Source organism: Harpia harpyja, chromosome 10, assembly GCF_026419915.1.
Source record: "Harpia harpyja isolate bHarHar1 chromosome 10, bHarHar1 primary haplotype, whole genome shotgun sequence".
In the NCBI taxonomy this organism is placed as follows: domain Eukaryota; kingdom Metazoa; phylum Chordata; class Aves; order Accipitriformes; family Accipitridae; genus Harpia; species Harpia harpyja.
Genome location: NC_068949.1, coordinates 18059956 through 18087341, shown reverse-complemented (window position 1 = coordinate 18087341; position 27386 = coordinate 18059956). Strand labels below are relative to the sequence as shown.

General features: G+C 42.3%; 1 protein-coding gene and 1 long non-coding RNA gene across 8 annotated transcripts in view; one reads left to right on the top strand and one right to left on the bottom strand.

The window, feature by feature from the left end:
* The window catches only part of LOC128147018 (uncharacterized), a 46916-nt gene extending 40383 nt beyond the window's left edge, over nucleotides 1–6533 (bottom strand). For all 4 annotated transcript variants that reach the window (XR_008236913.1, XR_008236912.1, XR_008236915.1 and 1 more), the window contains exons 1-2: nucleotides 6470–6533; nucleotides 5776–5861 (exon numbers count right to left, since the gene is read on the bottom strand). This is a non-coding gene — a long non-coding RNA (uncharacterized LOC128147018). The remainder of the gene's footprint in view (nucleotides 1–5775; nucleotides 5862–6469) is intronic.
* A 187-nt stretch (nucleotides 6534–6720) lies between these two features.
* CSGALNACT2 (chondroitin sulfate N-acetylgalactosaminyltransferase 2) overlaps nucleotides 6721–27386 on the top strand; it is a 36975-nt gene continuing 16309 nt past the window's right edge. Inside the window, exons 1-2 of one of the 4 annotated variants that reach the window (XM_052799209.1) lie at nucleotides 6721–6824; nucleotides 25640–26893. In XM_052799209.1, the coding sequence (XP_052655169.1) occupies nucleotides 26236–26893 (658 nt within the window). In that variant the 5' untranslated portion in view covers nucleotides 6721–6824; nucleotides 25640–26235. Of the gene's footprint in view, nucleotides 6825–6905; nucleotides 7025–25639; nucleotides 26894–27386 lie in introns of those variants that run through there. The other 3 variants (XM_052799210.1, XR_008236917.1, XM_052799208.1) reach the window with 3 other exon arrangements.

The following is a 27386-nucleotide window of genomic DNA, read 5'->3' as shown; positions in this document are numbered from 1 at the left end:
TTGACGAGGGAACAGCATACATACCATCTTCCTTTAGCCCTTTCTTCAGACTATTTCAACACTGCAAGAATTTTTCAGTCCTTGATAGTAAAGTACTACTAATAAAATCAAAGTCATAATGTGATTATTTCCATGTCATTTTATGGGAGGAATAGTTTACAAATATGGAAAATGTTGCACTTAAAAACATTTTAATGATGTTTATGCAACAACGAGTAGTACCAGAAAAAAGAGAAACAAACCTAACTTATTTTATGAACCAACTGACTGGAGTTTGGACTCAAAGGGAGGGTAACCTTTTGGGGGCAGTTAGAGACAGGCCTGTAGCTAACACTGTGTGCTGGTTTTGGCTGGGATAGAGTCAATTTTCTTCATAGTAGCTGCTATGGGGCTATGCTTTGGATTTGTGCTGGAAGCAGCGTTGATAACAGAGGGATGTTTTAGTTACTGCTGAGCAGTGCTTACACAGAGCCAAGGCCTCTTCTGCTCCTCACCCCACCCCACCAGCGAGTAGGCTGGGGGGGCACAAGGAGTTGGGAGGGGACACAGCCGGGACAGCTGACCCCAGCTGACCAGAGGAACATTCCAGACCGTATGACCACGCTCAGCATATAAAGCTGGGGGAAGAAGGAGGAAGTGGGGGACGTTCGGAGTGATGGTGTTTGTCTTCCCAAGTAACTGTTACATGTGATGGAGCCCTGCTTTCTTGGAGATGGCTGAACACCTGCCTGTCAATGGGAAGCAGTGAATGAATTCCTTGTTTTGGTTTGCTTGCGTGTGCAGCTTTTGCTTTACCTATTAAAATGTTTTTATCTCAACCCATGAGTTTTACCCTTCCGATTCTCTCCCCCATCCCACCGGGGGGGGAAGCTAGTGAGCAGCTGTGTGGTGCTTTAGCTGCCAGCGGGGGTTAAACCACAACACACTGGCAAAAAAAAACCCCAATAGTGGATTGGAGTAGATAGATACTGCCAAAAATGGGCCAGCACAGTACAGACAACGAACACGAGAAGTTTCTTTGTCTCTGGTCCTGTCTATTGTACAAAGAAATGAACACCAGCTTTCTACTGTTTACTAATCTGTCAGCATGAATGATCATCTCTGTATTGTACCTCCTTACAGCTTTGTCTTTATTTTGTGTGGAAGGTGGTGGTGGTTTTTTTGACTGCTGGACAGGCCCAGTGGGTACAACAGATTATGCAGTAAGGCATATTAAATACTGATATACTGAATATTTTGTATAAAACATGAAGCATCTCAGATTAAGGAAGCCCAAATATTTCCCTCTATAAAGATACTGTATTTAATGTAGATAATTATCTGAATAACTTGAGATTTGGTGCATGAGGTTTTCAAGTACAAAAGGAACCCAACCAGATAACCAACCAAAAGACCTTGATAATTTATACTGTTATCTTCTCAGTCAAGGAGTGCTCGTGAAAGATTGACTGGCTTAAATCTCACATATAGAATGATCTAGCTTATTTCTCTTTCTGCATCCTAGACAGTGAAATCTCAGTTTAAAAAGTAATTTAGTAGGATTGATTTTAAATATATTACTTTATAGTTTTAACAGGTTACTGTTCTGCAATATTGGAGAAGGAAAAAAAAGGGATGTATAATTTTTGGTATGTTTTGCATAATATTGAGTCCTCTAGTCAAAGTCCTCCTAATTTGTTTTCCATTCTAGGTACAGAACACGGCTGCTTGGACTTTGTTTCAGAGCTGCTTTATAGCCAATGCATTTGTGACAGAATTGTCTTCTCTTTTTAGAAAAATGCCTAAAGCACTTCCTGGTGTTATTACACAGAAGCTATATAGTAAAAGTGTCTTGGAATAGTCAGAAATAAATCAATATAGAATTCCAATGCTACATACGTGGATTACTTTCCATACGTCTTGTTACTGGTTAGTCTGGTGTGATACCCTGGTGCAGTTGCAAGTGGGCGGTGAAGCCCTGGGCATAAGACCCATTGTGCCTGCCAGAAAAAATAAGGCCATGTGGACAGGAAAAATGATCAGCTACCGCTGCAGATTATTGCCTGCTGCTCTTGGGTGGAGCAGGCAGCAGAGCCCGGGCACCTAATGCAGCTCCCTGCAATTCCCCTTCTGCGTTCCCGTTTCTCTGCAGCACAAACTAAAGTGACGCCATACTTCTTGTACAGTAATGTTTCTGGGATCTGTTTGATACCATCAAAGAGCTCAGCAAACACTTGTTGCTAAAAGTGACAATATATTGATTTAAAAAAGAAGAAGTTATTTTAAGAGATTATATCCAAACAATTCTGATATATCCTTCCATATGCTTTTCTAGATGCTAATACCACTGATAAACTAAATTGTCACTATTCAAAGAAAAAACAAGGAGACTTTAATAAGCATTTTTGTCACCAGAAGAAAGCTTTTTCAGATAGTAGATAAAGTAATTAAATCTTATTTATGTTAATTTATAGCTGTGATTGTATTGATTATGTTTTCTGATAAGGAACATCTTCTATTTTCATGAATGAGTACAAAAATTACTGACTCTGCTTTAATGTATGAAAGGACTCTATATGAATTTAAAGTTGGTTGATATAGTCTGTACAGACTGTTTTCTAATGAGAATTTCTGAAAGGAAGTAATTTAGCAACTGTGATCCCAAAACAGCAGAAAAAAACAATCTATAGCAGTTCATTTCCCAAACATTATATAAATTATATGCTTCTGGGTCCAAAATGGAGTACATTATAATACCAAAGAATTAGTATTTACTTGATACCAAACCACTACATAAATAAATGCAGCCCTTCAATATTCAAAGACATGGAGGCCAAAAGTCTAAGCATTGCGAAAATCAAAATGTCGCAACAATGCAAAATAAAGGGAACAGTAACAATAAATATAGGAAGATTGCTGCATGGTAGAGTTGCTTTGGTGTGCTGGTACGAAGTAAGTTTACATATGCGCTGTCTCTCCCAAACCTATCACAAGTCAAGAGATGACTTCAGCCTCTAAAGCAGTGAAGTAAAGCATCCAGACCTTCCAAGCACCTGTAATACTCATTGCAGATGCCCAATGATAACGATAAGACAGTAATGGTGCCCTTTTTACTTTGGGAGGTACACATAAAGCGAGCCCTAGGTTAGCCTTTCAGTGACCTGGCTGATGCTCACACTACAGCGTCGTTAGCAGAGCCTAAGGCAGAGGTTACCATTCCCCAAGCCAGACATAAGTTAATTCTACTGTAAGCTCTCCTATGACCCCTTATTTCATAGCCCATAGCAACAAGATGTGTTTGGGTAGGATCAGCGACAAAGGGTTATGTAATATAATTTGGAATAAAGACTCAAAATGAGGATTTTAAGGGAAGAAAATATAAATCAAGATGATTAATATAATGTAGGATGATTTATTTCAGGCTATTAAAAATTCTTTATACTTTTGGTTGCGTTGTTCAGTATCTGTAAATAATTTGCAACAATTAAAACAAGGATAAAGAAAGTGCCTTCACGTGGGATTGTGTTGGAATTGTGCCATCAGTAAGGCTGAGCTGTGGTATTTGACAAAAAGCCCTGTGTCAAGGCAAACTAATGACTATTGTTTGGCAATTAAAGCTCTGAATTTTCAGGCAAAATAACAGACCATTTTTCTTATTCCACATACACATCTCTTTTTGGCTCGAGAGGATAAGAGAACAAAAATATCCACTGTTGAAGGATTGCTTTTCTTCCTTTTCTCCTTTAGTCTCATTTACATTACTCCTTTACTTCAGCATCATGTTCTCAGATGAGCTCCTCTCTCTTTTTTTGTATTGTTTCTTCCCCTCCAGCCCACACATATGCTTAAAAAAAAAAAAAGGGGCAAGAAAAAAAAAGAAAATAAAAAAACCAAAAACCACTAGAGGCTGGAGCTAATGCTGTTCTGGAAAACTCTTCTTTTTGAATCAGCTATTGCCAGCCACTTCCTTTCCCCTAACTGTACCAATTTAAGAACACTGTTTACTGAAGTTTAGCAAAACATTTTTAAAGTCTGTCTCTACATCTCTAAAATAATCATCCTATCATATTAATACAATTCAAAGCTGCATCACATATATATATACACACCCCTATTGCTTTCAGATGCTAGGAGGTCTGCAAATACCTCTCTAAGGAGAATCCCCAGGCTGAAATGAATTGTGTCTTAAAACACAGACATTTGCTAAATGTTTTATTGCCTGCTTTATTCACAAACAAACCAGGAATTCCTCTGTAGGCCTGTAAGACTAACACCAAATAGGAACTGTAACATCTGTCAGCATAAATATAGGTCTGAGTTATGAAGGAATGTCTAATCTTGGACTAGCTCATTCTGTTAGAAGAGTCAGGAAGTTATATACAACATCACTGCGAAAACATCATTTTTCCTGTCGTGGTAGACCTCTTATACAGAGATGACTATGAATACCCAAGTTGTTATTACCAGAGTTTAAGAAACCCATTCTTCCTTCCTTCTCTCAATCTGAAAAAAATAAAATAGTATTTCTGGCAGTGAAGGAACTCTGGTAAATAGAGGAAACCAGCACTTAAAAGGAGAAGAAAAAATATTCTGTGTACGATCTCCTGTAATGCACTGTAGAGATCTCCCCACATAGTGGCAACTAGCTCTGGTGCAGGAAAGCGGTACCTGGGAAGCCTGAAGGACAATATTCAGAGCCTGGTGGCTCTCTGTAGACCAACCAGTGGGTGATGCAGGGTTGTCAGAGTTTGTTTGAGATCTACGTTGTAGCGTTACTTAATGAAATCAGTAATTTCAGTTATTTCCATTCTGTTATCTTCTTGTACTTCCAAATAATATTATGTCTACAGAACACTGCGGTCTCCAGTATCAATAAAATAACACTGGTGTCTGGTAAACTCGTACCCATTTACCACAACCCAGAAGACAAGCAGGAGCTGAGGGGTACTCAACAGTCATCTGGAATACCCAACACTGAAACTTTGCACGAGGTCAGGTTTAAAACAGTAGTGTATTGACATACTGTTTAAAAAAAGGAATGAACCCGTGTTTACCTAGTTTCAGGAGTGCATATGTGAAAATCTAAAACCTTATGATAACTCTTTTCTCCATGAGCCTCTTCATATATGTATTCTGATGGATACCCAACTTTGATGATCCAGCCTCATGACACGCTTCAACCGATAGGAAAGGGCCTGCATGGACAGCTGGTCACACCAGCCAAGTGTGCTTTCCCTATTAATGGACCAGAGCAGTGAAGTGGAGCCTGACAGCAAAGAGTAGTAAGAGGGTTCCCACTCCATATGGAAAAACCCTATCTATTTAAAATCACCGTTTTATTTAAGGTATTCCCTGGAAAGATCTTTGTTGTACCGATTCCTTGAGATCGAGACTGAACAGGCCAGGTCTGTGGACACCCAGCCCCCTCCTGGGCTGTGTGGTATAGCTGTTTATGAACAAACGGGTTTCTGTCTGCCTGAAGACAAAGGGCTGCTCTGTGCTAAATGGGGTGCAGACCTCAGCAGAGCAACAGCGTGACAGAGGACGCAACCTCTGCTGCCGAGACCATCGGGGGCTCCACTATGGAAAGCACTCGGTGCCTACCTCTCAGGCAGGTGAGCAGTCACAGGCAAACCAGCAGAGTGATGTCAAGCGAGGGGTGCAGGTCTTTACAGAATAAGCCTTTTCTTGCTTTTGAGTGCGTTTGACTCTGTTTTTGATGAGCGGGGCCGGTCGCATTTGACATACAGTTATGAAAGAACACTACTACCTTTCCTGAACTGTTCTTGGCCTTACCCTTTTGAGCTGTTAGAGGCCGCCCTTCACGCAGATGGCTGAAAACGGCACAAGACCCTAAGCCTGGCTTCCTTTCAAGTCAAGCCCTGCAGAAAAATAATAATAATACTAAAAATATAATGAAATGTTCACCTGGAAATACAGAATAAATGTTTGGGCAAGTAGAAAATAACGGTCAGTAAATTCCGCTTGTCGTAGACCCTGCGCCTGCAGCATAAAGGCCACATCGCAATTCCGCGGTTTTGCTAACGTTTGAAAAATCGGCACGGCCGTGCTGCTGCCGGACCTCCCTCCACCTCCGCGGCCGGCACAGCGGCAGCGCCTGCCGTCGTCCCTACTTAGGCGGTGCCGCGGCCGTGCCCTGAGAGGAGCCCAAGCCCGCCGTGCCACAGGGTGACCGGCACCGTCCGCACCGGGCAGCTGTGCGAGGCAGAGGCTGCCAGGTCCGAGGGCGCACGGAGCGAGCACGGCCCTCGGCGGCGGCCTTACGCGCGGCGGCCGTTCCCGTCACGGGGCCGCCGAGCACCCTGCGGGTCAGCGCCCGCGGCCGGGCCCTCAGACGCGCCCTTCGTCCCGCCGCGGCCGAGGCGATCCGCCGGGGTCCGGGCGCCTCACGCGTGGCCTAGCGCGCTGCGGTGAGGAGCGGGCCGGCCCAGAGACGCGCTCCCCGCGAGATCCGCCCGTTCGTTATTACCGGTCGCCCGCGGGGCTGCGTGTCACGCTCCTAACGGGAGCTCTCAGCCTCGGGATGTGCGGGGCGGCAGCAGGCCGCCGCCTACGCCGCGCTAGCGGCCGCTGGGCACCGGCCCCGCCGCCCCCACCCCTGCTTCCCCTCCGCCGGCAGCCGGGGGCCGCCGCCACGTGCGGAGGAGGGGGGGGGGGGGGGGGGGGGAGGGCGCTCCCCCAGCGCAGCGGCGGCCGGTGCCGCCCCGGAGGCGGTCGGGGGCGGCCGTTGCCGTCCCCTTTAAGGGCCGCGGCGGAGGCGCCCCGCCCGCCCGTTTCCTAGCGCACAGGAAGTGGGGCCGCGGCTCCGCGGCGGGGCCCGCGCGGTGAGTACGGCCGCCCCGCGCCCCTCCCGCGCGTGTCCGTCCGTCCGTCCCCGCGCCGCCCTCCCCGGCCCGCTGCGCTCCCCGCCCGGCTCCTCGTTCCCTCACCTGCCCGCCGGCCTCCGCCCGCTGAGGGGGCTGGCCCGCGGCCGCTTCCCTGCCGCCGGGGGAAGGTGCCGAGCGGCGCCGCGGGAGCCCGGCGGGTAAGCGGCACCGCGGCCGGGCCGTGCCCGTCTCCCGGCCGGCAGCGGGTCGGGCGGCGCGGAGCGTGTGGCGGGGCTGAGGCGGGGGCGGCGGGGAGAGGGGGGCTGCGCCCGCCCGGCTCTTGGGGAGGTAGCGGTGCCCGGGGGGGGGGGGGCGACGAGCCGGCCTCTCTCGCAGGGGCTGCTCCGGGCCGGCCTCGTGGCGGGGGCCTTGCAAACCTAATCGGGTTTTTATTCTGGCGCTGCCTCAACAATAAATTTCATCTCTTTTCCTCCTCGCGGCTGCGCTTCCATTGTGTGAAGTAGCCTGAAATGTGCCGGAGAGCGCGTTTTTGGGGATGCGCCCGTCTGGAGACGGGGTGGGAAATGCAGCGAGGTCGAACCCCTCCGCGGAAAGCATCACTGCTGAACTCCCTTATCTCGTTGCAGCCGGGCGTGATTGGTGATAGTGCAAAGCCGGAGCGGTCATAATGTCACCTCCCTGTTCCATCCAGTGGGTGGGCTGCTTGGGGTTTGCATTTAACTTGCTCAAAGTACTAGAAACACCGACTCCTTCCATCAACACCCCCCTACCCCACCCCCCGCAGAATAGAGGAAAGGATGGTTAAGAGGGCACATAATTATTTTTAGTGGGATATTTAGACTTGTTTAACTATGGTTTACATCTCCTGCTTTTTGTTAGTCAGGTCCTTGCTCAGTAGTTCTGTGCTCTTGTAAACTGTGAAAGTTGGAACCTTTTGATACCGAACATCAAAAATAAAATGGTGTCATTGTTACCAGTCTATTAATCCTGAAACTACTCACTTCTAGGAGGAATCCTAAAGCAGAAACAGGGGGGGTGCAATTTGCAAGACAGTTTTTAAAGCTGAGTATACAAAAAGTTAAACTTGATACTAGGTGTTTTCAGTGAAGTATAATCCAGATCTGCTTAATTAACATGTACTTTATTCTGTGGTTTTGTAGTTTGTTTGTGTTGTTTTCAAGTCCCTCTGTCAGGTGGAGATGAGACGCTGATCTCTTCTGCTAAGCTTGTAGATGATGGATAAGGACCGAGTGTGTTCTGTTGCTCTGACGGGTAACTCGGAAGAGCTGCAAAAAGAGTGGGGTGGTTTTAACACAGAGTGAATATCCCTCAGGCTAAGGTCATGCAGTAAAAATTGGTTTTTTCTATTTTTGTTTTCCTTTCTTTTTTTCTTGGAGACTGTAAATGCCAGGGCCCGTGAGTAAGACAGTTTCTTCTTTTCCAGTGTGTGCTAGCTGAAAGTTCCTATCCTGCTTCAGTGTGTTTGAAGGAAACTTCTGGCTGCCCTGTATTTATTAGCTAGATAGTGAGTCCCCAAACACTGTCAAAGACAGTGGCTTGGAAGTATTCCCAGTAGCTGTCAGTGGAGGTAGATGCGTTTTGTGGACGGAGTGTTAGCTATGGGCTTCAATTATACCCTGAGGCTTTTATGGGAGACTCTTGCCGGTAAGTCCTTATGGTAAGGATCAGGAGACCCACACTGAGTGTTGCTACACCACCACTGTCCTAAACCCTAGGTAAGCTGAGAATGGAAGGAAGAACGATGTTTTTGAAGTACATGACTGTATGGCACATAGAAATTGTTTAGCTTGTCTGTTCCTGGAGGAAACACATGAAAACTTAAGAGTGATTAAGATCAGTTGATTGTGAATAGTTCTTTCCCTTCTTCATCCCATGACTTTGTTTCAGTGTCTTCCTCAGGCTTAAAGGGAGAAGGGAAAAAAAAAAAAAAACCCCAGAAAACTCCAAACCTATCATTAAGGCTGCTGCATCATGGTTGAAGTTGCAGCAAGTTATTCCTGAATTTAAATTCTTTTCTTTTTAAGTTCCAGCCCCGGGATATGGGTCTTCCGAAGTCAGTGAGAAACATCATCTGAGGGCATAGTTAAATGATAAGTAGCTGTGGTCTGTTGCCAAGAAAACCCACAAGCATATCTGGCACAACAATTTCTACCCCTGCGCCACAGTCTGCTACTTTTATGCTTGCCAGAAGTGTTCTGTGGACCGCTTTGTAGAAAGAATCTCCAAAATGACCTGAATTTTTGCAAAATACAAAACTGAACTTGAGGGAGGGAGGGTATGAGAAATATGAGGCCAGGTTTTTTTACTGCAGAAAACAAATTGCACAATATTTTTCTTAACTCTGAAACAGTCTGTTGTTATGAAGCAAGCTTCATGACTTGCAGTATTTTCTCTTTAAATAATGCTGAAGCAGGATCATGGAGGTGGGATGAAACTCAGGCTCTGGATAAGGATTTGGGTGGCCCTGGAACTGATAGTGTGCTTGGCTTTCAGTTAGTTCATCTGTCTTCTACCCTCTTAGAGGACCAGCCCTCCAGGATGAACGTATGGGAAGAGACCATAATAATCTTGCATCTGGAAAAATAAAATAACAAATGGACAGGTATTTCAAGCTCAAGACTTTCTTTTAAAAAAAAAAAAAAAGTCTTTTATAAAAAAGAGTTCTCAAAGGGCACAATGGAAAGAAAATGTTTCAGGAGCATAATAGCTTTTGTAAAAAAGAAAAAAAACATACTGTGCTTTATCTGTGCAGCTAATTATGTTCTTGCAAACTTGGTGCTGGAAATGGGAAAATGAAATTGTAATTCACAAGATGTTCAGAAATGTAATGCTTTTGTGGGGGAATGGGAATATAGTTTTACTTCTGAGTTATAGCCACAGCTTGTAAGAAGAATTTGCGGAAGGGCACTTCTCACTGCCTGCCAGAACAGTTTCATTTTGAATGATGACTAGAAAAGCCTAACACTTCCATTCAATATTATGGTTTATTAGAAAAATCTGAAAGTGTACAATGACTTTAATACTCTTAATTTCTTTTTTATGAAGCTCTTTTGAAAAAAAAAAAACAAACAATTCTGAAGGCACGAACAGTACTGCAAGTTGCAGCCCTCCTTGTGAGTGTCTTCTGGTGCAAAAGGAGTGGGACAGGATTCTTGCTGTGTGTGGCCTTTTTTAGGTGTATCTAGCTGCTGCTTTCATCTAAGCCTGTTTAAAAATTTTTTTAGTAAGGTTGCAGGTATCTTGCATATACCTAAAAATGTAGATAGACGGGTTAGACGGCTTAATAGTTCTTGGGTATCTTACACCTTGTTGTGTGTCTAATTGGTGGTTCTGATGGTCACTGCTAGCTGAGAAACTTTTTTTGTAAAAAGTAAGAGTAACTAGATAGTTATTGCAAGCTATATGTAGTCACTAAAGATCAAGGCTCAAGGGGAAAGGAAAATGAGCTGTTTTCCTAATCCTGGAAGATGTTGCTGCATGTGAAAATATGGCACACTAAAATACGTGTGAGAAGCTTGTACTCTTTCCACACTGGCACTAGGCTGTCCATGCTGCTTCTCTTTTGTGTATGGTAAGGCTGGCAGGAGGCATTTGTTCCACAATTATTTCAGAGTGGAGTATGGTGGGAAGAATATCTTGGAATGATCTCTGCTTTACCATACCTGTTTTTAAAGGCTTTTCCCATTCACAAATCAAATGCTCTAAAACTCTTACTAGTGAGTTGATAAAGCTGGCAAGCTGTTGCAGGTGCTGGGAGTGCAAATGTGGGCATTGGAAGGAGCATCAATGGAACATCAGTGTTGCAAAGCGAAGTTCAGAGCATCCGAATATGACTTGAGGCGAGGAAGCTATCATGTGAGGAAATCTTGCACGTACTTTTTTTTATCTAACCATTTCCTGTCATTCTTAATCATCTCCAACTGTAATAAAAAATAACTACAGTGATTGGCCTGTTTACTCATTAGCATCTGCCTGCAGTACATATACCTTCCAGCACCATGTTCCTCTTGGGTCTAATCGCTTCCTTTAGCCCCCACCGTGGTCCTGGGGAGTTCTTGGTCTGGACCCCGTCGGCCTCCCTGGCCTGCCGTGGTGGATGGGCATCTCTCCTCAGTAGGTGCATTTGAGGATCCTGTTGTTGGCAGTTATGTTGGTGGGTGACGGAAAGGGCAGGTCTGCCTGTGTTTTTCTTTCACCTTCTTCCTCTTTCGTATTAAACAAATCTTTCACTGGTGGAGTGGGTGGGTGATAAAGGGCAGGTCTGTCTTCGCTGTTTTTCTTGCCCTTTCTTCCTCATACTAAGCAGTGCTATTCCACTGGTAAAGCAACTTCTGGAAGAGGATCCTTCTCCTTTATGGTATTGGGCTTCCTGGTAGGGATGTCACTTAGGGCAGCTGTCTGCAAAGCCTGGATCAGCACCTGACAGCCAGCATATGTGTCCTTATGGTGTCAAAAGTGACTCTACCCATCAGCTTCTCTACTATGGCCAGAAATGACCCAAGTTGTCAATTAATGCATTACTTCGATAGATGGAGGGGCAAGAATGTTTACCCATGGGAGTTTGAATGCAAGTACGCAATAGGCAGCTTAAGAAGAAATGTGCAGAACTGAAGTAGCACAGCCATCTCAGCAGCATAGGGATGGCTGGACTGACGCTCGGAGAGAGTTGGGCGGGCAGACACATTTGGCACTCATCCTCCCAAAAACTGAGGGAACTAATTTTACCCTTCTCTGGCATACTGCATGGAATTTCTGTTAAAGGAAACTGATACTCTAGTTGTAGAACAGCAGTAAAATTCTTTCATGGCTAATGAATCCTCTGGAGATGGGTCCTGCCACATACTCAGTGGCTGTCACAGGCAACAGTCCTCTCTGAGCTGAACATAACTCAAGACTGGTTCTCATGTGTTCAAAGGTAAAATAATACAATACAGAACAGCAAGGAGTTAAAGGTGGACTTAGAAATACAATACTTGCACGTATTAAATATTTCCAAGTAAAATTGCTAAACAGCTTAGGGTTTTTTATCCCTGTATAGATAGCTGCTTCTCGGATTTAACTTTGACAAATGAACATCAACCACAAAAGGAGGTTAACGTGTCTGCGCTGTTGATCATGCTTTTTGTCAAGACAGTACATCAGTGCTTTTATAAAAGATCAAAGTTGTAGGACACCCAAGTTCTTCAAAAAGTTGTGTACAAAGCTAGGCGAGTTTTGTATTAACATATTATGCTGGAAATCAGGGTGACCAGTCCCAGATAATCTTGTAAGAAAAAATGGCCCTAATAATTTTTCAGGTGTCAGATGCAAGAGAAAGACATGGAAGGACAGTTTCTAGCTTGCAGGTGTGTAGTTGCAGGAAGCTGTGAGAGTTTAAAGCTGATGGCTGAGGTGCTGCTGTACAGAAGTGCTGCAGATAATTCCGTTTGTAGATGTTGTGGGTATATCCTATGACATTTAACATGTGATAGTTAATTGTAGCAGGGTGGCTAACCAGGCGGATTTTCCGCTACTCCAGTGTGTGTCTGGTGTTTGCATATGTTTATCTTTGTAGTGTCCTGGTTTTGGCTGGGATAAAGTTAATTTTCTTTCTAGTAGCTGGTATAGTGCTATGTTTTGGGTTCAGTGCGAGAAGAATGTTGATAACACACTGATGTTTTCCGTTGTTGCTAACTAGTGTTTAGACTAAGTCAAGGATTTTTCAGCTTCTCCTGCCCAGCCAGCGAGAAGGCTGGAGGGGCACAAGAAGTTGGGAGGGGACACAGCCAGGACAGCTGACCCCAACTGGCCAAAGGGATATTCCATACCATGGGACATCATCCCCAGTATATAAACTGGGGGCAGTTGGCCTGGGGGTGCGGATCACTGCTCGGGAACTAACTGGGCATTGGTTGGCGAGTGGTGAGCAATTGCATTGTGCATCACTTGTTTTGTATATTCCAATTCTATTATTATTATTAATTATTATTTTCTTCCTTTCTGTCCTATTAAATGGTTCTTATCTCAACCCATGTGTTTTACTTTTTTTTCCCCGATTGTCTCCCCATCCCACTGGGTGGAGGGGAAGCGAGCAAGCGGTTGCGTGGTGCTTAGTTGCTGGCTGGTGTTAAACCACAACAGTAGAAATAATACCTAATTCTTCTGGGCTGAGTTTGCCTTGCTGTTACAAGGGTAGGTGTTGAGTAGCGATGCATAGGAAGCAACTGAAGCTCATGGGGAACACTGTTGCATTAAAGCAGGGGAAATGAGGTAAATGAGCTTGTGTTTTGAAGCACATTCTGAAAATACAAAATGCTAGCCTTGAGCAGAGTTTAGAGTCTCTGGAATTACATGGAGGGCTATGTCATCAGTTTCTATGAAATAAAATCTGTCCTGTAAGTGTGTTTTGGGTGATAGCTTTCAGATGACTTGTGGTAGCACTGCTGCTGACTCTTAAAGGTTTCCCCAAGCAGCGGTGTCAAAAATTGTAAGACACTTGTCAGCACTGTTGATACTACTCACAGCCTCAGGGGCAGCAGATGGCTTGCATGTCTTCCTAGTGCTCTGGTAGAGTGGAAGTTAAGACTGCTGAGTGATAGCAGTTTAGTCCATCTTTTGTGTGATCTGGGAGCTTCTGATACGGATAGAAGTCTTCAGAAGAAGACTTACAATTTGCAAAGTAAGAGGATGAGTATCGGTTGGGGTTGGTTCCGGATGGACAGAGGCTGGCATGACTGGTGTGCCTGCCTTTTCCCAGCACAGTCTGGAAGCAGTGCTCCAGTAAGATGTCTCTGCAGGGCAAACTCTGCCTCAGTGCTCCCAGTGTTTGGAACAGGACTGAATTTTAACATCCAGAATGCTGTAGTAGATTGTGCTGTTAAGTGCTACTGAGCGTGTTTCTTTGGGTTTTTTTTTTCTTTCAGATTTCAGATATAATCCAATGACTGAATTTTTTGCATTTAACCCTTCAGAGTTGCTCCTTAGTTGTGTAGGGTCCTGAGCTTCTATTAGAGTTTTACCTAGCTAGGTGGAGAGGTAGAAGTGTGATAGGGATTTAAGTTGAATGTCTGAGGTGACAAGAGGAGAAGGTAACAGAACTTTACACCAATGTTCAAATGTAACCCAAGTTGCTGACAGTAGTACCATGTGTCAAATGTGGCACTTTGAATAGTTTGTGACAAGTATCTGTGGTAACAACCTGTTACCTGTCCCTGCTGTGAAGCAAAACTAGAAAAAAAAACAAAAAAACCAAAAAAAACCCCCAAAACCCAAAAACCAGAACAACCCTAAAAACTTGTGGAATATGAGCACAATGGAAGAATGGCACAGGGAACCTGCAAAAACAGGTTTACAGAAACTCCTAGCTTCTCTCCTCTCCAAATCATGATCATCTCTTCCTGAAGAGAAGGAAAGGTGGTCCAAGTGGTCCAAAGACTGACTTCAGGGACTTGAAAAACAAAACAAAGAGAGATGGAGCAGAGTAATGTGAAGTGTTGAGCGTTTGGTGTTTCTATTTTTCATAGTGGTGTCTTTTTCAATGCAAGGCAACTTTAAAAAAGAGTATCAAGATAGATAGTTCTGACAGGCTGCTAGCTTCTCTGCTTTCAGTGAAGCCTGGTATTGCTAGTCCTGTAAGAGTAAGTTAATGCTTAGTTATAATGTCAAATTGAAAAATTACAGATGACGTAAGTGTATCTAGCTGTGCTTCTGGAATGCACCAGATGTTTCTCAATCGTTTGGCATCCAGGTTTCACTTCTGGTGACATATTCATGGCTGATTTGTTGTGCTGAAAGCAGAACCTTAACTAGTATGTTGATTTTTAGCCATTCTAAAAATATGTCTAGGTTCTGTTTCTCCTTCCATCTTAGATTCATGGACTGAGGAATAGCAAAGTGAGCCCAGTTTTGAATTACACATGTGAACTGAAGCTAGCCAATTCAGTTTATTTAAGAAAAACTTTAGGATGATTGATTTTCAAGGCACTATTTTTCTCACGATTTCTGTATCAATTTGTTTTTTAAACTGGTTTTAGATATTTTAAAACTCTTGAGCCAAACTACCAGTTGGACACAAGGCACAGAAGTGTCTTCCAGTGATCACTTCAGGAGTTTTATTGCTCTTCAAACTTGCAATGAAGAGATTTCTATGCAAATATTACTTGGTCCATGGTATCCCCACAAAATCTGGCAGTAAATCATAACTTTAATGAGAATGTTGCTGTGGTAGTACTTGGTGCACAGTTGTCCAAAGAAACTTTTTAATAACATTTAAATCAATTGCCTTTATATGTTTCTGCTTTTAAGGCAGATATTAATAGAAGTCTGAAAGTCTTTTTAAGAAAGTCAGGTGCACTTGAGAATTTAACTTCTCACTGTTTTTACTTCAACTTCTACAACTGCATCATAACCTGGATTTCTACCTCCTTGAAAATAGTACAGCTCTTACCATAGAAAAATTACAGAAAATGGAAAAAAAACCCCAAACATTTTAATTCCTCCACAGGATTGTCTCTAACTGCTTTTTAAAATGCTGGCTAATTAGCTGTGCAACTGTTAGAAAGAACAGCCTGGCTAAGAACTGTCCTTTTCTTTGGGTAAAAAAAGATATCTGTGTGTGATAACCCCCTGTTAGGTACCTTTGAGAGCCTCAAAGGGAATCTGGTTTGCTCTACAGCATTTTCAGTTTTGCTTTACAAGTGTAAGGAAACTGGCTGCATGACCTCTCTCCTTACATCCCACAGTGGGAAATCTTCCACTGGCTCTGTATAAACTTGGATGACAACTACCCTTTAAAAATAGCACAAGAGTTTACATGTATTGGCATATATATTTTCACTATGCTCAGGATACAGTAACTATGTTGTCTCAATCTCCATGCATCAAGAAGTAGATAGTAATTAGAGAGATGTGAGAAAACAGAATAAGACTTGATTCTGAGAATGTAGTTAGATGTGGTACTTAAGTGAAGCAGTTCCAAGAAAGCCATGTGATTATCAGCTCTTAGTTTTCGCCTGCTACCATTCCCACAATGGACAATTTCAGTCATTCTCAGTGTCTGGTTTTTTTAATGAATAGAAAAAGGCATCAGTGAAAATGTAGGTATGCTGTGCAAATGCTGCGTACATGAGATCATCTACTGTTCTGTTGTGCTAGCTGGAACATGTTCATCTTGTATGGGGGAATTATTTAGCTGGGACCTTTTAAGATATTTACGTACTTTGGCTGTCTAAATAGTATTTTACCTTTACTCATTCACTGTAAGGTGATGCACTTTAACCGTAACTGGTTTTTCTGTCCTTCGAAAACAGACTGTTTTCCTGCACAAAAAAACCCCTCCTACAGCATTACCTGTTTGAAGACTAATGGGCATCATAAGTTTTATTTCTGCTTCTTGCTGCAGCTGTTGCTCTATCATACTGAAAGGAGTATAAAGATTTTGCTGCATGTACTCAAACAGAGACTACTGTGCATCTTTGAAGATAAGCTAGAGTTGCCATGAGACCTGTGATGTAGTTTTGCTTAAGCTGTCCTCCGTAGTAACACAGCTGTCCTTTTGCCCTTGATGGAGGGTGCAGTGTTAGGTGCACTGTTTCAAGGTTCTGCCAGCCTTCAGTGAACAGACCTGAGTAGTGCCATCAATTGGGTAAGGTTGCTCAGGTGGTGTGGCTGGACTGGAAACCCACCTCGCTGCCATGTTACAGTTGCCCATATAATTTATACAGTCCCTCATGGACAGTATGTTGTTAATAGGGTTATTGCAAAGCATGTGATAAAAGTAGGTCAGATTCTTGCCTAATGCTCATGTAAAAAATGACTTATTGTTTATGAGATGTTAGGAATACCAGTAGAAAGTGCTTCCCTGACAACTGTACTAAGGTAGCTACTTGTGCTTTTGTTCCCATTTCTAGGTTGAACTTTAACAACTTAGAGGCTAGGCAAAATAAGTGTAGTCATATAATACTGCTGTTTCTTCAATTCCCTTACAGTAAGGGGAAGAAGACTTGCTTCTCTAACTTCGGAGTTTGTGGGGTTTTGCCAAATTTAGAAAGGGGAATGATGCCTACAGCAAGCTAAATAGTGTAAACTATAGGAAAAGGTGTGTAAAATAGAAGTTATTTATCTTACAGAAGCTGAAGGTAGTGAGTCTTTCAGGATAGCTATTCAATAATAGTAATTTAAAAACAAACAAGCAAACAAACAAAATTCCTTCAGCTAGTCTTACCTAAGACATTTTACCTAGCTTCTTTCTTGCCAAGCAGATGTCTCTTCATAAAAACAGTAAAGTGACTATGAATTGACTTTTATTTCCTGGCCTTATCTGAAATAGGGTAATAACTGGCCGGTGTGGTTAAGGTGTAGCTGAGTGGGTTTCAAGTTCCAATTTTAATTCAGCAGTTCCCAGACAAATGGGCTTGCTCTGGCTTCACTGAAGCCGAGGCAGGGCTCCTATTCATAAGCTCATTGCTTATTTTGGATTAGGTAAAAAGTAAATAATGTGAATAGCGTTGTTCTTTCATTTGTCCACTTAACTATGTAATAGATTCAGTTTTGTGTAGGAACAAGTGCCAGGACAGACAGTAATTTGCTGGCTTCTCTAACTTCTGGGAGATAAAACCACTTCAGCAAAAGGCCATTTTTTTTCCTTGTCATTTCACAGTAGATTATGTAAGAATTGCATTTAAGCCGTTTCAGTGCAGTTAACGTTTCCTTCATTTGAGGATGACAGCATGATTGCTTTTTCCAGGGACTGTTGTGGCAAAACCATCACCATTTCTAGGTTGTTGGATATCACCTTCTGCTTGCTTTCTCTGCTACGTTAGGTGTAGCACTGAGAACGGAGACAATAAACCCCGTATTATTTCCTGTTCTGTCAGCCTGGCATGCTGATTTATCTTTTGGTCATGCATGCAGGGTGGGGAAGGGGTATGTGGTACAGGAGCAGGACAGGTCCTTCACACTGCCCTGATGGTCTGCGTTGCTATTGTAAAAACACATGCTGGTGAACTTGTTGAAACTGAGGCAGAAATTTCAAGAGAGGGTTTGGGAATTGTGTAAAGAGCAAGACCTGCTTGATTGTCCTTCATAGGCTAAACCTAGGTAGACTTGATGTTATGATGATTGAACTCCACTATAAAAATGACACCCTACTCTTTTCTATGCGTTCTTCTTAAAGAAGGTTGGTATAAAATGTGCTGCTTCAGTTGCATCTCCTGAAAAGACGCAATTAGTAAACAAGATCAGAGCCTGGGAAAAGGCAGAATTTCTTACTGATAGTCTCTCTCTAGTGTTGAGAGTGAGTTGATCTATTGTGTGAAAGAAGGGAGATAAGAAACCCTGTATATCTTCCCTGTGTACTGGAGTCTCTAATGTGACAGTGGAAATTTGTGGCAGGTTCATCTTAATTTTATTTTGCAGCACAGCATTTCTGCTGGCAAAAGAATGATGTTGTTTTTGTAAAATAAGCCATTTGCATAGGGAATATTTTTTTTTTTGAGTAATAAATCCTGCAGTTGTCATCCATCACTGAAGCAGCTTTTTCCTACAGGTGCCCATGCCTGAACTACTAGTCCCTGGTGTACTATGAGTACTACTATGATCCTTGTGCCAAAGGCATGAATTTTTTTCCTTCCCATTTAGGAACTAAACAAATGTCTGAAGTTACCTATTGCAGATATGCTCAAGCACTTCATAATTCATCAGAGGCTGTTCATAATAATAGACTCATTTAGGCTGGAATAGACCTTTTAAGGTCCAATTGTAAACCTAACACTGCCAAGTCCACCACTAAACCATGTCCCTAAGCACCACATCTATGTGTCTTTTAAATACCTCCAGGGATGGTGACTCCACCACTTCCCTGGGCAGCCTGTTCCAATGCTTGACAGCCCTTTCGCTGAAGAAATTGTTCCTAATATTCAACCTAAACCTCCCCTGGCGCAATGTGAGACCGTTTCCTCCTGTCCTGTCGCTTGTTACCTGGGAGAAGAGACTGACACCCACCTCGCTACAGCCTCCTTTCAGGTAGTTGTAGAGAGTGTATAATGTATGCAGTAGTTCTTGTGTTGACACTGTGGTGGTTTTTTTTTTCTTCTGTTTCTTTAATTAAAAATTAACTAAGGTGCTCAGTGATCAGTGTGCAGTCACTGTTGTCCCCCTGCCCCGTCCATGGGACTCCAGCTTTGGCAGTGTTTACCAGTGGGAGTTTATAACAAAGAAAGCTGAGGGAGACAAAAAAACCCAAACCTGTGAGTCAATATGGGCAGTGCTAAACTGATAGCTCAGCATTATCCCGGGTTGTTAGTTGATGAGCAGTCAGGTGAGGCGGGCTGCAGTAACATAGATGACTGCATATCTGATACTGCTTGGAGTCTGCCACGTGACTGATGGGCACGAGCTGAATGCAACCGTTTTTCGTATTTATCAACCAGGTTGAGCTGATAAGTTCATAAAAATTAAGGTTCATGCATTTTGTGGGGTTGAGTTAGATCTGATGGAGAGCTGCTGCTGTTACCTAGTCTCCCAAGGCAGATGTCTTGTTTTGTTGTTTGGGTTTTTTTTTAAATCTTGGACTTCTGGTTTAGATCTGCAATGTCTGGAAAAATAACCTTCTGTAGAAACTGCTCTGTCCTGTTTGAAGAGTGCTGGTGTGTGCTCTTGCAGGTTTTGCCCTATACAGGTTTGTCCCTGTGAGCATGCCAAAGTAGTATGCCATTCGATGGGAATGCTGGGAAGGTACAGAGGAGGACACCAGGAAATTTTGATGAAAATCATAAGAGGTAGCTGGAAGAAAAATTCACTTTAGTGTCTGTTGGATAATGTGAGTAGAAAGCTGCAGTTCTGTGCTTACATACTAAACTTGCATGTTGTGATGTATTGGAACAGCATATTATGCTCTAAACTTTCAAAAAGTTGAAAATAAACTGCTGCTTCTGCCTGATGTGATTGATTTACTGTGGGCAGTGGTTATAATGTGTATAAGCACAACTTTCAAATTCTTCAGGTTATATTATTAAACTGGTAAGGTCTAAAATATTTTGTGATTATTTTCACTTTCCTGCTGGTTTTCTTGAATGTAGATCTTGTTTCCATAAATTGATAGTGGCTTTCCACTTCTCTCCCATCCAGCAGTGCGTGTGTGTGTGTGTGCATGTGTGCTGAGAAGGCAGAGCTGTAGCTGAAAGCAAGTCAGATGGTGGAATTGTGCTTAAAAAATGTTATTTACAGTCAGTCCAGTGAGGGTGAGGTACTAGAATAAAGATTTGATTTCTGTGGAAAGTGAGAACTACAGCCTCTAACTCTTGCCTTGGATATTTTTTCTCTTCATTGCCTTTCCCTTTCTATTAACCTTCCCAACAGCAGAAACATCTGACTTTGGTACTTATTTTACTAGAACTGTATAATAAAGCCCTGAACAAATTTCTTTGTGTCTTTTCTGAAGCTATACCTCAGCAGACTGTCTAAGCAGACATGATGTGTTTCTGCATACTTAAGGTATGGTTTTGAGGTTTCTCGCTCTAGGATTTATGCAGATTGTCCGCAACAGCAAGGACAGCCAACTTGCTTTGTGGTGGTTTCAGCAAGTGAGAAAATAACTGTGTGCACAATGTTTCTCTAATGTTCACAAGCAATTCTGTTTTCAGTGACACTCTGAAGAAGAGTAAGAATGGAATATTCAAGGGGTGATATTGGGCCTTATGTTTTCATTGTATAACTTGCCAAAGAGAGAAGGATGTGTGTGTGGAGGGGGTTTGAGACAGTGAATCTCTGTGGCATCTGGGTGAAATTATGAACAATAAAATAACTATGAAAATCAGCTGGAATTTTATAAGCAGCTAAGCTACGACCATCTAGGGCATGCTGAACGAAAAGGACATGTCTAAAGTAGAACATACTGAAATGAGGAATGTCCGTACAGTCTGGCATGAAGCCCAGTGCATAATGAATTAGGTCACTGCTTTAAGTGTGAATGTTTCCCCTCTTTAGGAAGACATACTCATCCTTTGCAACAAGGAACCAAAACAGAATGCTAATATAATGAAAACAAGTTTAAAAGCATTTTCAATTAGCATGCTGGTCTATTCCCTTGTGCTTAGAGAATCAATGAGCTCTTTTGTAAGAAACAGAAACATTTCCATAGTTGAATATACATAAGGCCCTGGAAATGCAGAAAGAATAACAACCAGTTGCTTCTGGAAAACTTGCAAATCTTTATAAGCATTGTATAAGCCTCAGAAATCTCATTCTTTGGCGATGATGGGGAGTCTTGCAAATAGACCTGTTTTGAAGAATTGAAATAAAGTGAAATATCAGCATGTGCAATTTAAAGATTTGGAACTTAATCTTTAAACACTGAAACACTGATCCCAGGGACTTCTGCATGATTACTTATTTCCGGGTAATGTGTGGGTTTTTTGTTTTTTTTTATAAACTTCAGAATGTACCATGTGACACTGAATTAATTTTCCTATTGTGATTCTTGGGATCCTGTGTGCTTTTGTTAATTCTGAGGTTTCACAGCCTGCTTTCTCTTGTAATCATCTTCTACAGCCTGGGAGTAGTTACTGGAATGCCTAAAATAGTGCTGTGCCAGACCTGATTCATAATCAAATTTGGGTTGTAAATATGCAAAAGTAGTGCTTTTCTGAGAAGAGAGGATGGTGAAATAGAGGGCTTGTAAACCCTCCTTTTCTGTTGGGATGAAAACTAAGATTGTTTACTGGCTTCACTCACTCCTTGAGAGATGCAAGATGAAATCTGTGTCTGATTCCTTTATGATGACTCTTCTCAGCAGAAGTAATACTGGGGGAAAAAAAATGAGAGATGTCGAAATTGGCTCAGTACCCACTGCTTTAGCAAACTAACTTACCCCTTCAGCTCTCCATGTGCAATTTAAAATATTAATGTCTAACATAACTGGTTGCACAAACATTCCTTGCCTTTAAAGGCCACAGGGAAGCTGTAGTGGGAAAAATGCCTGTTCTTTATGGTGTTGCACGAAAACTGTCAAAGATAAATAGGCAAGGCCCATCTCTGTGAAAAAAGGCTGTCTTGTTAATAAGATTGTTAGTAGCTCTCTAGAAAAGGGTTTCAACTAATGAGGGACTAATTAGAGCCTAGAAGGAAAAGAACCAGGAGCTCTCTACAGCCCACCACGAGTAGTTTCCATTGCTTTCCAAATGGCGTATTGTTCCTCTTCCCTAAGCACCCCTTAAGGCACTGCTCCACAGAACAGCCCTCTAGTGTTAATAGGTAAAGTGCCAGTAGGAAGGCTCAGAAATCTGCAGTTATTCATAATCTTTTGTTCTTGCATTCATGATGCAATGCAAGTGGCGAGTCCCTGTGGAGGTGGGCTGACTTTCTTAATCCATGCTTACCATAATGATGTATATTTGGCCACAGTTAAAGTTAAGAACAGAGTTGTTCTTTCATTGCCCTGTGCTATTGTGTGAGGGAATCTTAATCTCCCGGTACATTGTGTCCTCTTGACACCGCATCAGGAAATCTGTTGTCATTTGCTTCTAAAACATGAATGACAGTGGAAGAAACTTGGTGAACACAGAGCAATTTATTGGTAGAGCAAGAATTGAATAAAGGCCTACTAGGCTAATGTCCCAGCCTCAGGGGTGTCTATCACTTAACAACAGTTACTGATTGTTTAAAGCCCATGGTGGTAGGAGGTTGTGTGACTTAGGTGGCTTGAAGTTAGAGGTTCAGTGATGAACCAAATCTGGCCATGGTTTGCAGCTGCCTGCACTGCCCATTATCAAACTGTACCATGGTAGCCCAAATAATCTCTTAAGACAGTCTCAACTAGAAATACCAGCTCCTGCTTTCTAGTACATGCTTTCGTTTTCTTTAATTATCCTGTAAAAGTGAGGAGAAAGGTAAAGGAAAAACACAAAGCTCTCTTCTTCATGTCCTGCTGAGCTGTAAGAGTCAGCCTTGTTTCCTACCCTGTCCCCTGTACCAAAAGCATGTCTTCATAACTTGAAAAGCTGATTTCTGTAGTGGAACGGTAGCTGTGTTTGTGTACACAGCGATGCAGAAATGCTGTTGTTCTTGACAGCAGTGATAAGGCTGTGCAGTGAAAAATAGATGGGACTGGGTGCAAGTCAGGTAGTTTGATCATTTTTCAGTATGCCTTGACTGATCTAAGATGTGCCAGCTTCGGCATGGAGTGGCTTTACTGCAGTCTAGCATTTATCTAGGTTTAAATAAACATATGGTTTCTTATGTTATTAATTGTGGCTTCACCTTTTGCAGTCTAACAGAACAAGAATTCAGGAAGAAACATGAAAAAACATCATATAGGCAACTTTGTACTAAAGAGAGCTTGGGATGATATTACATCATTCTGTGAACTGTTTTTATCCTGTAGATTGTTTTTTCTCTGTCTCCCTTGGTTCACCACATCTGGACCCTGGTCAATAGTCTGAGGATACATCTGGTGTTTATCACTTTTTATAGGCATTTAACTTGCATTTATATAATGTTGTGTTTGTGCAGTGAGGAGTGACTAACTTCTGTCTTATTTGGACTTAAAAGGATGTCATCTAGATTCAGTTGATAAAACTGTTACTTATTTTGAACCAAAGTGTCCAGTAGCTTTTTACATGAGTTCAAAAAGCTTCAGTTTCAGATAACTATTGCCTTTAAGCTGCTGTATTAAGAGTTTCTACATAATGGGTCTAATTTATTCGTGAACAGGGTCATAGGCAGGTTCTAGAAATGGTAATGGCGGCTTCAAGCAGTCCTGTAGGCTTCAGCTGGACAACTCCAACGTGTGCAGCTCTTGCAAAACTTAGTCTGCATGCCGTGCATACAAACTTAGGATCAGCTATCGCAGGCATTGGTGTTGGTGGTATGAATAAATTACTTAATCTTTCAGACCTTGTAATTGGAGCGTTCTTGCAAATGAGGATGCTGAATATCATGATAGCACCGATATGTGGTACCTGGTTCTCACTAAAGCAATGTCCTGATGCTGGAAGCCAAATGGGAAGGGAGAAATGTCACAAGGACGTAACTGGGGACAAATGCTGCAAGGTGTTTGTTGTAAACACATAGAGTGCATGGTGGCACTGTGACTCATTTGCAAGGACAGAGGAAGATGGGGTTTCTGGCTGCTGGCAGGCTTAGATAACAATCTGTCCAACCCATATATAAGGAGTATTGGAGTAGGCAATTTCTTCTAATCTCGTAAGCATACTGAAACTAAACTGAACTTACTCAAGTCCTGGAACTTCCCCCAGACAATAATTACACAACACAGTCGAAATGGATGTAGAACTAATAGATCCCCGGATAAATTTTAATAAGTGTATTTTCTACAACCAAATTTTAAACAAAAGTATTTTGTTAGTGTTAGAAAGTAAACTAACATGCCTTGAGCTTACTTCTTAGCTCTTTATGCTGTCATTGAAGAGGCCCACAAACTGTTTTGCTGACTATTGTTCCTCTTGCCTATCTATAGTCTTTTTCCCTGGTCTTTTCCTCTGAGCCCGTTTGGTCAGTGGTGTAAGAGGCTGACCCATGCAAATGGTCAACACCTCTTCATGCTGGCCTACTGTCCTGGTTTCGTCTGGGATAGAGTTAATTTTTCTTCTTAGTAGCTGGTACAGTGTTTTGGATTTAGTGTGAGAATAATGTTGATAACACACTGATGTTTTAGTTGTTGCTAAGTAGTGCCTATCCTAAGTTAAGGATTTTTCAGTTTCCCATGCTCTGCGAGCAAGCAGATGCACAAGAAGCTGGGAGGGAGCATGGCCAGGACAGTTGACCTGAACTAGCCAAAGGGACATTCCATAACATAGACTGTCATGTTCGGTATATAAACTGGGGGGAGTTGGCTGGGAGGGGTGGATCGCTGCTCGGGCATCAGTCAGCAGTGGTGAGCAATTGCATTGTGCATCTCTTGTGTTTTCTTGGGTGTTTTTTTTAATTATTTATTTTATTTTATTACATTTCTTATTATTATTGTTATTGTTGTTATTTATTTTTAGTATTACATTTTATTTTACTTGTTATTCAATTGTTCTTATCTCAACCCACAAGTTTTACTTTTTTTTTTTTTTCCCTGATTCTGTTCCCCATCCCGTTGGGGGGGGGGTGGAAGTGAGTGAGTGGCTGCATGGTGCTTAGTTGCTGGCTGGGGTTAAACCACAACACCTACCCAAATCAAAAGGTGGAAATTTTAGTGAATGGATAGTCTGAGTCTCCCTTTCATCAATCAGGAATTGGGGTTTGAATTTGAATTTCTGTTGAATTTGGCCTATTCTGAAATTCTGTTTCTGTGAACTTTGATATTTAAATCTGCAATACTTTATTCATGAGTGAATAATTGTTCCCTAAAAGATATTTATTTAAAGGAAAAGCAAATGGAAATGCAAGCTGCTGCTGCTGCTTCAGAAGAGTTCTTGGAATTTTTTTTTTAGTTTAGAGGAGTAGGAAGGGCATGGGTTTTGTTGGTGTTTTTTTCCTCCCGTGGAGGAAAACAAAACAAAAAAAAACCCAAGAAGGAATGGGGGAGTTAAAACAAATAGAACTTGATGAGACTAGAAGAACCCTTACTGCTTTAGCTAGCTATGTGAAAAATGTATTTCATTAGACTGTCCATATTGCTATTTTCCAGACACTATGTCAAAGGGAATCACTGATGGGTAATGCAATGGAAAGAAATAATGTTTTCTTTTTCCTTTTCCCACCCCTTTCCCCAGCAATCCTTTGCATCCATGTGTTACAACTTTGTTCATGTGTTTTCCAAATGACCAGCTGCTTTGTAGTTCTAATATGCACCTTTCTTTTAATTTTAGGTTCTGTCTTCATTTTGCTGACTCAGACCACAGATTCCAAGGAAAGGAGGGGGAAGTGGAATAAAATACTCAAGTGCCAGAGGAAAAGCCAGACTAGCCAATGAAAATTGTTGTTACTAAACTGTAGACTGCTCTCACTTACACATAGTGTGTGTGGGGGGAAATTGCTGTCGATTCAAAGCTTATAAAATGGCTTTTGCAGACTTTCCTCATTGAACTTCAAATAGGCTAAAAGCTTTCAACTAGGGTTGAGTTAGGGAATGGAAATATGACTCCTTGCTGGTGTCTTCCATCTTCCACCCCCTCTGCAGGGTTTTTTGTTTGAGGTAGGAAATCCTGAACAAATTGTATGGCATCAACAAAACTTACAGTTGATGGTTATGGATGATATAGGAACTTCAGATTTGTGTCTCTGCAATGACCCTGATTAAGGCAAAGGTTGAAAACCACTCATCAGCTACTTTATCAAAACTTGTAGTAACTATTATGGTTATGCTTTCTCTCTCTTTCTAAGATTTGAACTCTGGGGTGATGTTCCCTGGAAGGCATGAGCAGATAAGTCATCTTTTTGGATTGGAAACGGAAATAATACGAGAATGCCCAGAAGAGGCTTAGTAATTCAAGCCAGGACTCGTTGGCTATTAGTGGGCCTTGCTTTACTATTCAGTTTAGTCTTGCTTATGTATTTGCTCGAATGTGCTCCACAAACAGATGGTAATGGATCTCTACCTGGTGTTGTAGGCGAAAACATGGGTAAAGAGTACTATCAAGCTCTCTTGCAGGAACAAGAAGAGCATTATCAAAACCGAGCTACCAGTCTGAAACGTCAGATTGCCCAGTTAAAGCAAGAGCTTCAGGAAATGAGTGATAAATTGAAATCCCTGCAGGAAAAAAAGAGCCCCAAGGTCAATGGTATGAACTACCAGGGCACCAAAGAACAAGCATCCAATGATCTCCTAGAGTTTCTTCATTCCCAGATTGACAAAGCTGAGGTGAGCGTGGGGGCCAAACTGCCTAGTGAATATGGCGTCATTCCTTTTGAAAGCTTTACGTCCATGAAAGTATTCCAGTTGGAGATGGGGCTCACTCGGCATCCAGAAGAGAAACCTGTTAGAAAGGATAAACGAGATGAATTGGTGGAAGTTATTGAGGCTGGCCTAGAAGTTATCAATAATCCAGATGAAGAAGATGGACAAGATGAAGATGATGGAGTAGGAGAGAGGCAGCTGTATAGTGAAAATGATTTTATAGAAGGTATGTTTATTACATGCTTTCCAGCCCATTAACAGAATGTCACAACAAGCATTTAATGGTGTTTGTATTTTTAGGGGTTTTACCTACTTGAATATGGTCTTGAACAATAATTACACAGTAAGAACCTTTATTTCTAATGATGAGAATATTGCTGCTTCATTATCTTGTGTTTTGAGTAGGGAGCAAGAAGTCCATTTCAGAAGAAGGGCTCATAACAAGAAGCGTACGGGAGAAGCTGTATCCGCTTAAAATACTGAGGCATTCATAATTGATTGTAGCTGAAGTCAGTGTGACAACTGCTTATGGTACTAAATAACTGAAAGACTTCCAGTGAAACTGGTGGCAGTGGGAGGGAGAAATTTCATTCATCTCTTATTCCTGCGTAGTTAAGCAATTCAGTATGAAGCTACAGGGTTTTTCTTCACTCATCTCTATGCCACTTTTAGTTAATATTCAGGCTTTTGACCCTCTTGGAGTTGGCATACTCGTACTG